Consider the following 14,726-nt stretch of genomic DNA (forward strand, 5'->3'; position numbering starts at 1 on the left):
ATCACCAGGTATTTTTATTTATTTGACCACAAGTTTTTGCCATGTTAGGACGTTTACTGATGGTTTCAGATCTTTAAATTAAAAAGATATCCATTATTCCCCACTTGCAGTAAATTGTGCTCCCAACATGAGATATGCCACCGGGAATATATACTTACCCCAAAATGCAGTGTTTCTGGCTCTGATCCTCAAAGGTACATGGTACTGGGTGGGGAGTTGGGTTTACATCCAACTCCAGGTTCAATAGCCAACAATAGGGGGTGGCTTAAAAGCAGACCCACTACATTGCCCGATAGCTCGCCACTTGAAGGGTTAAATCCGGGGGACACAGCAATATACAATACTTTTATACTTTATGTACTTTTATCTATTATTCTTTAAACTAGGTAAATGAACAGGTAAGTATGTAGAGCAGCCCATAAATACCCCTTCATGTAACCAGATTATCAGGCTTTGCAGTGTGTTAACACATGGTTCAGTAATGACACATAATGTCATAATGTCAGCATCTAGAGATGAATCTGCAAGTTTTTTTATCAACAGGAAGCAGTGCAAATATTTCCTACAGTTCTTGTGCAAGATATAATTTCATATTTAAAGGATATTTGAGGGTAAAGTCCAAAGTTGAGGAATGTAAGGAAATGTTTTCTTATAAATTACTACAGAGAACCTATCCTCTGTTAAGTTACATACATAAATCAGATGATTGTCACCAAGATAAACAGTTGTTCTCATATTGGGAGAAAATCTGCCATGTGTATAATAATCCTTCAACATAGCAACCCACCTGGAAACACCACTATGCACTATTATGGAGGAGAGCACAGCAGGGTGCTCCTCTCCTCCCCATTGAACAGAATAGCGCTGTGTGTACAGCACTCATTCATTTATCTGTCACTGTAAGCAATTACAAAAGAATATTTCCAGTAATAAGCATCTGATGTTTACAAGTTGTAGAGTTGAACAGCACAATGAAGATATTACTTATCTATTCACCTTTATGGTGGTCTGGGTGTCCTACCTACCTTCTGTTATAGAGTAAGGCTCTATCAGAGAATCCGACGTGTGTACAGTGCTTGTCGTCCATCGTCCGAACAGCGTCCCGGCAGACGAACGGCGGACGATGAACGACGAGCGATCATAATGTACGTGAAGGGGAGAGAGCGCAACAGTGTGCCGCTTCATTGTTTTCCCCCCTCTCCATAGAGCAGAATGGCGCTATATGTAAAACGCTCCTTCATGCATCGTGCAGTTGTTTGTCGTTGAAAGATCCTGAAAGATCCTTTCCAACGACAATTATTGCAAGTGGTTACGTAGCCTAAGCTTTCTAGACAGTTAACATTCTCGCGAGTGGCAACCTGTTTCCAGCCCTCCATGCGGTGGTTTCATTTTCTGGCCCCTGAAAAATCAGCAATGGTCTCTCTGCAGAGGTACAAAATGCCCCAAGACCTATACTTCTGCAATCAGCAATAGTCATGCTCCTTGCTTTACTTCTGTCCCCACATCAGACTTTTGCTAACACACAGACAAGGGTCCTTGGGGATTCTTGCAGCATGCTGGCAAGGGACAGGCTTATCCACTCAAGCTGTGACTGCTTTCTAAAGAAAATCAATTAGAGATAAAATCAATAGATTTTAATTAAATTCCCTTGAAATGTTATTTACTGTTTCAAACTGAAAGTTCAAATGAGCTTGAACTCAGGCGTGTGTATTGTCTTCATAGTTGTTATAGAGACGTTAGTGTTCAACCTCTTTTTTTTTTTGAACAGTGACCGGAGTGACTTGTTCCTTCTCAATAGCTTTGAAATGTAAAAGCAGATCATAAACAAATCATAAACATTGAAAACAGTCTCCCTGTCTCATTTTAGGACTCAGACAGCCAAGGTGAATGCTGCTTCTATGAACATAATGGAGCTTTAGATGCAGGAAACCAGTCAATACCTTCCGCTTTCAAAAGCTTTTACTCCGCAAACTGTAACCAGGCCATATGACCCAACACCCACCCTGCTGCGGCTGCCTGTAAGTGAGCGACCGATGAGTGCTTCTAGAGGGAATGATTAGCTGTCAGTAATTATATTCCGCCCTGGGATCTGGACTCAGGATAAGGGACACTCCAGAGAACCATCTTTGTCACATGTCATCTTCACATCCCTGAACACTTCTGCTTTCGTTATGTCTCATGGGAGTAAGATTGCGGTTGTAGACATAGAAAGCTGCCAACAGCCATGCAAAACTAAAAGTCATTAAAAAAATGAAATACGACTGATAATGCAGCAATTTGGTAAATATCTGAGGCTTAAAGGGTCACTCTATTCAAAACAAATAGTTCAGATTTTGGGAAATGCTGGATGGTTACAGTGAAACTATAGTTCTGTATTTAAAATGTGCAGCTTAGTAAAGGATCCCGGGATATTCCAGGTATTACAAGATCTCCTAGGGCTACTGGATCTGTACGAACTATGCCTGTCCGGCCTGGCCAATCAAAATGGTCAAAGATCCAGAACCAGAAAGATGACCAGACAAAGATGGCAGCACCAGCAAAGGGGTGAAGACAGGTGAGTGTAATTAAAAATTTGCAATCAGTCAGGTAAGTTTATTTTATAACAGAAGGGACATCATCTGTTCCTTCTGAAATAAAAGACCTGCCAGGTCCCATTTTTTGTATTTGGAAGGCTTGGTTCCACTTTTGGGGATTTCACAGTCTCATATCTCTAAGGGTGACATCACTAAGATCCCAGATCTGCATATCTGTTCTTATCCTTTTAAAAAGGGACTCCAACTCCACCTGCTAGATTTTATAATTATTTTTATTATGGAGAATGTGACGGGAGGGGATGGGGCACACAAAAGTGACAGAGAAAACCCAAAACTCCCAAACATAATGTTGGAAGATCTCTTTACTGGAATAATCTATGCAAATATGGAAATATATGTAATACTATGAAAAGATTACTTGGGTGAAGTGACTCCTTACCTGACATCACCTAGGTTATATAGAGATGTTCATATCTGCCCAAAAAGAGGGACAAATGAGAAGGAAAGGGGAACAGTGTCAGTTGGGAGGTTTAGATGTGTGCTGCTCATGGAACAATCACAGGGTGCAATGATACATACAGGGTACAATCAGCAACAAAAATGTTCTCTAACGTTCTGACCTTTCACAAAAAATGGATTTTTGTCTGTGTATTGATTGCACAGATTTCCCAAAATTTCCTGACCTTGAAAAAAGTGAGTGGGGAAAAAAAATACTGTTTGGATTTTGGCTTTAAAGTGCCAGTCTGGCAGTATACATGTTTAGAAATCTTCCAGGAAAGACGCTCATTGGCACTGCCCTCCAGAAAATAAAGGATGAATGGAGACATCTGCATTTCCTTCTGCTGTATGCAGATACAAGCTAACAAACTCCTAACTCACACTTGGCTGAGTGATTCTGAGATTCGTCATTAAATATACATGAGCAATCCCATCCTGTGCTCTCAGTTGTAATAGCCAAGTAGCTCTTGTTCAATGATTTAATATATGCAGGATCAGTAAAAGGAAAACTATAGTCATTTTGCAGCTTCAAAGCTATATTGTGCTTAAAGCAATGGTGGACATAGCCAGTAGTGGGTCCCTGTGCAGAACTGACTAGGGGCCATTGTAAGGGCCCCTGTTGGCTGAAGAAGGAAGCCTCATGCAACTGCATAATTTGCACATCCCTTTTCCCACCCTCTGGCTTAAAGCAACTTGGTTGGCATCTTTCGCAGGTCCCTGTAGAAGAAGAGGTGATATACTTATGTCTATGGCTGCCAATGTCTGATGTCATTATTTCATTCAAATGTTTCTGTTTCCATTGAAAACTTTAGCATTTGACATTCTTTAGCACTTCAAATCCCTGTGTACTCCGCCATGGTCTGTGCTTTTTAGGGATCAGAGGACTGGATCATGGCACTTACCAGGGAACTCGGGCATCTGACATTCCCAAAAGTCTGGGAGGCTGCATTGCCTAAATAGTAGGGATATGCCATTAGGATTTTAATTGGATCATGACAGATCTAAAAAGAAAACATTTTGAGGGATTTAAATTGTGGAAACTGTGCCAAAAAGACAAGCAGAGCAAAAGACGGGTCACCAGTATTCTTGCAGCTGATCCTTTCCTTATTCCTGAATGATCAGGCCTTGTTCTGCACTGAGTCTTTGTACGGAAGCAGCTATCTTTGTAGAGGAGCAGGACTATGCTTGCAGACATCAGAACTAACCCCTGATGACTAATATAATGACTGGTATAAGATCTGGTAATAATGCAGCAGGTGAAGGAAACACAATGTTCAGATTAAATAAATACGCAAACAAATTGTTCAGACTAAATAAATATATTCTCAAGTACAGCTTTCTATCCAGCAAGGAGAGCCATGTGCAGCACAGTACCAAAATGATATAACCTGATCTCCAAATCACTTTGTTGTTGCTTTTGTAAGTTAGACACCCATGTGTATAAATGTTATAGGTTTATTAGTGTGCAAAATAGCTCTCTCCTTTGATGTTTTTGGTTCAGTAAAAAGTATACTAAAAAAACAGCTTTCTCATTAATGCAAATCTTTTTCTTTTCATGCTTCCAGCAGTGAGTCCTTTACTCCCGGGAAACAAAGATATAGAAAACTACGTGACCCTCAAGTTCCCATGCTGGCACAATGAAACTCTGTCCTCCAAGAACAGTAACATACGGGCCAACAAGCATTGACTGAGACCCTGTTCTCTAGCCAGATCTAATTTCATGTAAAATGAGTCCTCGTTTCTGGTCCCATAGGACCCTGAACAAAGGGAGATCAGGAAAGTGGGCAAACAGGCTCCCCCAGTGCCCTTTCTCTTCTTGCCCTGGTGTGTTGAAAGGCTGAACAAAGCTGGGCCCCAATGACTTGGATTATGATCTGCTTACAAGTGCAGAGAAAAAAGCACTGACGAATTTATATTTTGCCTACAAACTTCTAATGAAATCCTTTGTAATGCACTAATCAACACCGGAGGTTTTACAGTGCAGTGCCACATTCAATACCTTCCTGATAATCATTGAGTAACACCCACAATTATTTCCAGGCTTTCAAAATCTTTATTATCATTTGACCTGAATGGTAAACCTACATCAGGGTGGCCACATCTTGTAAGGATCTTTATGGAGGATTTGAATGGTGCAATCTGCTCCGTAAAGCAATGAACATGGCTCCCAACTGTTTCCGTCCCTTGTTTGGAATCAAAGTTATTTTTCCTCCTCAGTTTACCCTTCTTTTATTGAAAGTACAACCAAAAGGTCATAAATAAGTAACAAATTCAGCTACTAGGTGATCCCCAAGCCTTTAAAAGTAAGCAAACTTACTTTACATTTCAGCAACTGAGTTAGTGCTTTCACAAAATAAATACCTTTTAGGCAGTGAGACAGTGAGGTTGCGGTGCAGTTACCATTCACTCACACAGTTACTTCTCTTGTGATATATCAGCAGCCACCCATAGGAAATTATTGGGGTGCCAGCTGTTTAGTACTGCCTGCTGTAAAATGTTGCTTGCAAAATGCCTAGAACTGGGAGTCACCCTGGAACCGCTGTTTCCAATGGTTGTCTGAAGAACCCCTTTGGATTTATGCTTCAATAAAAAAACATGCAATTGTGTGTTCAATCCAATTTTGTTCAGCTAGTTTAATTTACTGTAACCAATAATTTAATATAAATTCTTCATGGTCTATATAACTGGAGGCGCGGCAAGAATGTGTCATCTGCTCATATATATTGTGTCAAAGGATGCCCCCTTTCTCAGAAATTTGGACACTATAAAAGGGAGTGTGCTGGCATTATAAAAGAAGAATTGCCTAACTTTAAATTGGGGTTACATTCCCCAATTTTTTTGGCTTTATGTCCTTACAGCGAGAAAAGGGCAATCTCCTGAACTGGGGTATAGATGAAAGGTTCTGGCCCTATGGCAAACTAAACAAAACATTGTGGGTAATCAAAAGTTGGGTTTTAAATCTTTCTGCCTATATTCCTGACTTGGTAAAGGTACCGACTATGGGCTGCCATGCTGATGTATTTAGGAATAACTGCTGGGTGGGGCACTGGAAGACATTGTAATTACTAAAACTAAATAAGAGGGTGCCTCCCTTATTTGTATCAGAACATGTTCTCTTAAATATGAAATTTAACTTCCATACATATAATTATGTGGAAAGCATGTTTTCCTGGATTCAGGTTCATTGCCGTTAAGAATGTGACGTCATAGGCATTAGTATCAGTACAAAGGTTTATAAAGTGCCATAAAAATGGTCAATGTGCTTGTTTCAAAAAAAAATATGAAAGCTTCAAAAACCTACAACATTCCAAGCACAGATGTTATTAATGTATATGTGAGTTTATAATTTACACACACATACACATACATAAAGGTTGTTTTATATATTTTTATATATTATATATATTATATATATATATATATATATATATGTTTGTTTTTCTTTGAGGTTAGGGAAGTATTGGTATCACTGGAGACCATTTTTCTATTGGAAGGCTTTGATTGCTGTCTCTGTTTGTCTCGGGGTTACTAAGACAGAAGGTTATGGGAAATCCCAAGTTTTACAGTTATCAATAATAGAAGACTAAAGCTGAATTTTAGGAAAAACAAATTTTCATTCATTTAGTGGGCCCCCTCAAGGGTTAAGTGCTCATTTTGCCTAGGGGATGATGAAATAAGAGATACAATTACCCCATTCCTACTCTCTTGGGTTTCCTCTGCTTCGATGGATCGGTGCTCCACAAACCCAAACAACGGCAAGGACACCCTCTGCTGTGCATTAGAGAAGTAAACATTAAAGCAGCCTTTCTCAAATTTTTTAACAAGGCGGCACCCTTAAAAATTTTCAATTTCTCGAGAACCCTTGACAATAATACAATATCCATAGCTCACAGTACATTATAAGTGGTGGACAGTGGGAAGATTCTCTTAGATTTATGGCCAGTGGAAAGAATGTCCCTCTTAGAGATACCCAAATAGATCATTGGTGTCAGTGGTAACTGTCCTGAAAGGCACTAATTGCGTATTGATCAGGTAATCCCTGGAAAAATTGGTTGAGAAACACTGATCTAAATGGTCTTTATATAAAGCAATGAATCTGACATTCAGCAACATTCTCTGGTGGAGAATCAATCATTGCTATTGAAACACTTGGACCTGGAAGATTCTCTACCAGTGAATGTTATATATACACTACTTCTATTATAAAATAATGTGAATCCTGGTGCATATGCAGTCCATGGCTGGGTTCACAGATACATGACACCAATCAGTCCCTGCTGCAAACTCTTACTATGACTTACTACAATGTTAGAACCCATGTCAATAGCTATTGTTCACTTCAAAGCAGTTTTTCATTCCCAGACAAGTCTAGAAAGTTACAAGGGGTCAACTACAGGTACAAAAAACCTGTGAATGACTTTGTGCTCTGTTTCTCAAACTGATGTAATTGGCAGTAGTCAAACACTGACCCTTACAACATTGCAATCAGATCACTGGGAGAAAGGAGACTAAGAAAATGTTTCATCCTCCCTGCAGCAGATTGTCCTACCAATGCAGCCTAGGTAAAGTGACTGAAATTGAATGATTGCTTTTTTATTGATAAAATGAGCAGTTTTTGTTTAAATTCCTGCAGATTTTACTGAAAAGTCCACATTAACATGATGGCATTCAGCTTCACTAGAAATATTATTCTGCTTCAGCGCTCAGATATAGAGTTTAACCGCAGGCTGAGTGCAGCAGTCTGATAGCAGTGAAGATGACCTCTACAATAGCATCAGGAAGTCTTTGTAACAATGATAGGAGCGATCTGGCAATATGACAAATTCATAGTATGATACATTCTGCTCACTGTTGTCATATTTATTGTTCAGTTCACATTGTAGGGGAAAGAGGACTTTTTTAAGACATTTTAGACTTTTTTTTTAGGGCCTAGACAAAGTACAGTCAGAAAAACGACATGGACCAAGCACTGACATGGTGAAAATGTATTAAAGTTTAAGATTAAACTTTTGCCTAAACTTGGCTAATGCATTGCTGTTACTACAGCACAGGGAATCTGTCATTTAGCAATTGGAGTGCAAAGGGTCAACATTGCTGGTCAACATACATAAAAGTGTGCCATTTGATGCCTAAAAAGATGAAATGACACCGGAATAATCCAAAGCCATCATGGACATACTTCCGTCAACTCAGGCTTTGGGTGCACTGCTACAGAGAATGGCCTTGATGATGTGAACGGAATACTCTTCTCTGCAGCACTGAGAGCCATCCACCCCATCTCTGGGGTAGAAGAAGTGGGCTCTTGAACATCACCTGGCAAAGATAAAAGACAAGTATATAACCTGGGTGGGATTTCCAAGAGGTTTTTGCAAAGTTTCTTTTGTCAAAAAACTTTTCCCCAGCTGCTAATTACTTTGTTGGCATGCCAAGAGTAGAGTTGGGACAATGCTTAAGAGGAAGATCATCAGTGGAAGATCATCTCAACTGAGACCTCTGCAACCTCTGCTCCTATACCACTCCTGAACCTGTCATCACTGGAAGCCCTGTAGGTGCGTACCATAAAAAACAAGTACATTATTCAAATATGGCAGTAAGCCCTCCACCACCACCACCACCACCAAAAATCTATGACATTCCTCTGAAAACGTTTACGAGACAGTAAATATACAACGATTTATATCTTGCAGTGACAGGTACACATTAATCTGCAATATGACAATGAGAGGAAGCAGAAATCCTGACTGGTAAATGAGGAAGTACCTATCAATGATCTCAGAATATTACATGTGTCGTGGCCCCAATATCCCTGCACACGTACTGTACAATAGCTCAGATCATGTTGTAATCTGAGGGTCACATTGTTTTATCTTGACATGTAGATGAGATCATAACAACAGGGCGATGTTTGTTATGTATGATGTAACCCTGTGATGGTGAGTCCGGGGATACAGAACAATCGCTGTACCTGTGTGCTTGGTTCCTGGACGTAAACAGCACTTAGATGAAGTCATCCTCATAAACACTCCAGATATAGATAGGTGGAAGAAACATAAGACGGAGCGGGGTAACAGGGTCTGTATGATTTTATTGGTTGTTTTGTATATTTCGTTGATTTTTTTTTATTTTATTTGTAAAAATCGAAGGCTGTTATGAAATAATACACAAGGGACATCTCACAATTCATAAATCACAAGAATACTTAGTGTATAATGATATGAACGGTGATTTATGGTGTGCTTTTGCATAGAAATAGATGGCTTTTTTGATAGAAAACATTTATATATGATGGAATAAAACATGATATATATATATAAATATATATATATATATATATATATAATCACCCCCACAGGAGTGGCTGTAATTTTCTCAGGGTCTCTGTTCTCTGTGGTCTCTGTGGCACAAATAAATGAATATGAATTGGATTTTTTAAAAGTCTTAGTTTTGAATCCTGGACCAGATCCATTGGAGGTTTGCTAGATCACCCAGCTTTACTGTTTAAAGTGTATCCTCTCCAGTCTTGGAGAGCTTTAATAAATCAGGCCATAGTAATCTGTGTCCCCAGGATTAATCCAAACCTAGTATCTCATCACCATGGTCAGACATCTGAAACCATTCCCTGCCTGGGGCTGGCGCCATTCCTCCCAGAGAGAATCAGAATCTTGAATTTTCAGGTTCCAAATCTAGCCCCCCCCCCATCTTTAAAGGGACCTAACACAAAGGGGTGGTATATACAGTATAGGCAGTAATGGATCCTATACCTCTCCATCTAGTTCTTAAATTTACAGCTCTGCCACGCCTCACAGATACCCCCCCCCCCCCCCCCCCATTCCAAATTGGACAGAGGTACCCTGTTTCCCAGAAAATAAGACCGATTTTTCTGTTTTTTTAGGATGCTTGAAATATAAGCCCTACCCCAAAAATAGACCACAATATATATAAATACATGGACTAGAGGTCCCCATTTAGGGAAGGCTCTATTGCTACACATGAGAAATTGGGGCCTATGGTTCTAAAGGAAATGGAGTCACAAGAAAGTCAAGATGAAATTCGGGGTTTTGAGAGTTATGATGATGTTCCAGAATGTGATGACATGACTATATTTGAATAAATGTTGATTTTTTTGTTCAAGAAAAAATGTTGTTTGTTGTTTATGAAAAAATAAGACATCGCCTGAAAATAAGCCCTGGTGCATTTTTTGGAGCAAAAATTATTTTTATTATATATATATATATATATATATATATATATATATATATATATTATTATCTTATTTTCTTCTTTTAGGACAATACTGCTCCCCTATAACAATGACAGTGTTGTCACCCTAAGATAGGAAGTATGCTACTGGCAGGATCACCAGGTAAGAATAAAGCGAAAGCACCCTTGTAAATGGAAACCTATGCAGCATCTAAGGAATGGTAAGCTACAATGTACCCAATGTCTACCTGAGCAGTTGACTTTAAAAAGCATATGACTTTTGTATTTGTCCAAACTTTGCTACATCTGCATTCTTCTGATCTCCTGTAAGAAAAAAAGGGGGGGGGGGGGAATGATTTAAAAAGAAAATCTACAGCTCTGTATTTGTATACCTGGATTTTGCACTGTATATTCTTAGCATCAGCATGACCCCTAAGGAATGAGCTTCAGCAAGTTGTTCTGCTCTGGCCTCCAGGGGTGGGGTCACCCCCACCCAATACATTTATTTATACACAAAACAATTAGTAGGAGACGTCAGAAAAAAAATAACAGCTACCTCATCCCTGACCTGCTGTCAGTAATAAATACTTTGAATGCTTTCAGTGGCATTTGACTGTCAACATTTATAGCAGCCTCATGGGCCTTACTGATCCCCAAGGCTGTGGCAGGAAAAAGCAGTAAATTATTTTTTTCTGTTGCTGATACACTTTCATTACAGCTCATATTCCTTTTCAGCCTAAAATTGGACATTCAAAGACAAGCAGCACACTGACAAACTCATCTATATGTCACTCTGCTCTCTCTTATCCTATCAGCATACTCCAGAATGCAATTGATTGGCTCCTTGTGCTGTTTTACTCCTCTGCTTTCTGATTTTTGCTAAACAGGCACTGCAACAGATAACAAGTCAGATAACAAGTTCCTTTAGCATGTCCACAGTCTCCAACCATTCCCTGTAGCATGGCTGCAGTCTCTGACCATGTTCTATAGCAGCGGTCGCCAACGAGTGGTCCGTGGACCACTGGTGGTCTGTGAGAAAATTTATAGGTCCACAGAAAAATTTGGACATTATTTGCAATTTTTATGTTTTATTAATAATTAAACAAAAATAATTTCTAATAATTTTTGCCTTTATATTGCACTAAATTCACAAACTGTATTAAAGACGGAAAAACAAAAGAGGCGCAGCGTGACGTCAGTGTAGTGTTAAGTTGTATGAGGCGACCATTGCCGAGCCGTACACTTCAGTATTGTTTCCACCATTACAACAGTCACCCCGCTCCACCAATACCGATTATCATCCGATTGTTTTATTTTATTTATTTCTCAGATGCTCTTTTAGGTAAGTATGACCTTACCTGTGTATTTTCTTTACTTGTTATATTTAATGGCATCAAATAGTTTGACTTTGATAACTATCATTTCTTGTTTTGGTCTTAGATTGGAATGAAATAAACCCATAATGAGTGAGAAAAAGCAAACAAATATTTCTTTAGTAATACCAAAGATAATACAACTAATGATAATAGTAACAATAGTAATACTTCACCTAACTGTGAGCTGATCAATGAATCAGAGCCTCCACAGTCCCTGTCAGCACCATTAGGAAGATCATTATTTTACTAATGTATTTATCTTTTTTAAAAAAATCATATTAATGGATAGTGGATTTAAAATGATGAATTTAGTGGTCTGTGAGGTCCGAAAAGTTGGCGACCGTTGTTCTATAGATTGTCCTCATTCTCTGAACATCTCCTATAACATGTCTGCAGTCTCTGACCATTTCCAATAGAATGTTCGCAGTCTTTGACCATCTCCAATAGAATGTCCCCAGTCACTGACAATCTCCTATAGCATGTCTGCTGTCTCTGACTATCACCTATAGCATGCCTGCAGTCTCTGACCATCTCCTATAGCATGTCTGCAGTCTCTGTCCATCTCATATAGCATGTTCACAGTCTCTGAACATCTCCAATAGCATGTCCGCAATCTCTGACTATCACCTATGACATGTCTGCAGTCTCTGACTATCACCTATACCATGTCTGCAGTCTCTGACCATCTCCTATAGCATGTCCGCAGTCTCTGACCATCTCCTATAGCATGCCTGCAGTCTCCGAGTGCTGAGATGCAGGACGTGCAGTTGCAACAGGGTCCAGGGACCTGATTTCCCCTAGGACCGGGGAACACAGTAGGAACTGATGTCTGACAGCCCATTTCCTACTGCGCAGGTGAGGGCTTTTAATTTTGCTCCTGCCCAGTGGGACCTGGGCTGTTAGAAATGGGAAAAATGGGTGCTACAACATAGATGTTAAGCAGATTCCTGATTTTTTTTACATAAACTCTACTACTCTACTGCACAGGTGGGGGCTTCTGATTTTGCGCATGCACAGTACACCTGTCTGAAAATAAAGTCCTACTGTGCAGTTTCTTACCCCATCCCTCTTTGCCCCACAATGCTGTCTTCCCCTAGGAGCCCTTTTAAAAAGCGTCTTGGCATGCTAATGCTAGCCTAGCACCTCTCTGCCAGGGCCCCCGCACCACTGTTGTTTTTTTTGGGAGACCTATGCAAAGAGTTTCAGCTCCCTAATGCCAGCCTAGGACCGTTCTGCCAAGAGGTCAGCCTTCTTCTTCTTTCTCGTCCTTCACCCCCTCCCCCCGAAGGTCTCCCCTTTCCCCCTGTTCTCCTTTTTTACCTTTGCCTCCCTCTCCCCTCCTTTCCTTCTCTCTCTGGTTCCCCCTCCAGTTTCCTTCCTCAGACTCTTCCCAAATTTACAAATACCTTTGCCCTCGTACCTTTGCACCCTCCCCACCTTCCTCTACATCCCATGCTGCGCTCTTCTCCTAGGGGCTCATTTACAGAAGGTCTCAGCTAGCTAATGCCATCCTAGCACCTCTCTGCCAAGGCCCCCTCTTGTGTCCCCCGTCCCCTTCCTACCATAATAAGGAGATAGGACATCTTTTAGTAGATGGCACCTACATTTTAATAATTCTTTTTTGTTTTGTTTTTTAATTGGAGGTGAAATAGTAGCACAGGCTGCATTATTCACTTTCACTTTAGAGCTGTCTTTCGCAGTACTTCTCTTTCATCATAAGGCGTCCTCAGTCTTCAGATTGGATTGACACTGGATAATGCAAGGGGAGTGTCCAAGCCCCAACATAACCATGAAAACCTCCATACCTAGAATATTAAAGCATAAATAGTACTGTAAAAAAAAATACAATTTAATAATAATATTATTATTACTATTATTTATTATTATTGCAAATATAATTTTGAATGCAGATCGATAAACACAACCTATCAATCATTGTCACCAATGTGCAAATAATTTAAAATAAATTCAAATTACACATATATAATTATTATTTTGCATTATTATTATACACTAATAATAGAAAATTAAAATGTGACTTTATAATGAATGAACACCACAAAGCTCAAAGTTGCTGTGTGACTACAACAAAATGGCCGCTGCCTCAGACCCAAAGAAGTCTCTGAGCTCTAGAGTCTGACGATTGGTGGCAGATTTCCACCAATAGACGCGAGGCCACGCTGCGGATCCACCAATAGCTGTGAAGCGCGCTCTCTGTTTCCTGAATGTGGCGGGAATGGGTTGACAGTCTGTAGGTCTTCTGCTCTGTATGAGGCAGCGATGTCGGCTGGGTCTGGCTCTACCCCGGGCAGTTTGAAGAGGAGCCTGGCGGAGCTGCTTGGTATAGTGTAAAGCTTATTTCTTGTGTATTTGCATCCTGTTGTGTTCAGCTGTCTTAGAACTTCTAGCAGTCCATGCAGTGGCTGTCAGAGTTTATGTATAGCTTCATAGCACAGGTTGACATATAGGCAATACTGATACAGGAGTATTTATAATTAAAATAAAAATATAATAATAAAGTGAAGCTATCAAAGCTCTTAATATCTGCTTCTGATCATTCTAGTTACTTATGTGTCATACTGATCCGCAGGCTTCAATGATTAGGGTCAGTCATGTGAAATCCATTCAGATTTGCAGCTTGGAAAACTCTTGACACTTTCATGTTTCAATAGATCATTTTGCTTTCAATAGTAATCAACGTGAATCAGTGTGAATAGTAATCAATAAATCATTATTTGTGCTTGGGGAATTTCCTTGGTTATCCCCCCCCCCCCCAAATGGTTGGTTTCTCCCACTCACCTGCACATCACTATTATGTTTAGTATAGAGGTAAAGGTCTGCAGAAGAAACCATTGAGGGCAGAGGGGGACCCAGGAGTTTGCTTCTAGAAGTTTAATTTTTTCACTAAGGGGTGTTATTTTTTTATATATGAAGTGGTTCTCCAACCTTCCCAACTGGTCCTAATTTGGAGGAACTGTCCCTCTCCGTTGTCTCCCCTTTTAGATATATATACAGAGGGACTATATATATATATATGTGTGTTTATATATAAATATTCACCAACTGACAGACAGTATATATATATATATATATATATATATATATATATATATATATA

General features: G+C 39.7%; 1 protein-coding gene across 2 annotated transcripts in view; it reads left to right on the top strand.

The window, feature by feature from the left end:
- The first annotated feature begins 13,843 nt into the window (after positions 1 to 13,843).
- FANCA (FA complementation group A) overlaps positions 13,844 to 14,726 on the top strand; it is a 37,155-nt gene continuing 36,272 nt past the window's right edge. For both annotated transcript variants that reach the window (XM_072422607.1, XM_072422608.1), the window contains exon 1: positions 13,844 to 13,949. In XM_072422607.1, the coding sequence (XP_072278708.1) occupies positions 13,889 to 13,949 (61 nt within the window). In that variant the 5' untranslated portion in view covers positions 13,844 to 13,888. The remainder of the gene's footprint in view (positions 13,950 to 14,726) is intronic.

The sequence above is a fragment of the Pyxicephalus adspersus genome, chromosome 9 (genome assembly GCF_032062135.1).
Source record: "Pyxicephalus adspersus chromosome 9, UCB_Pads_2.0, whole genome shotgun sequence".
NCBI lineage: Eukaryota > Metazoa > Chordata > Amphibia > Anura > Pyxicephalidae > Pyxicephalus > Pyxicephalus adspersus.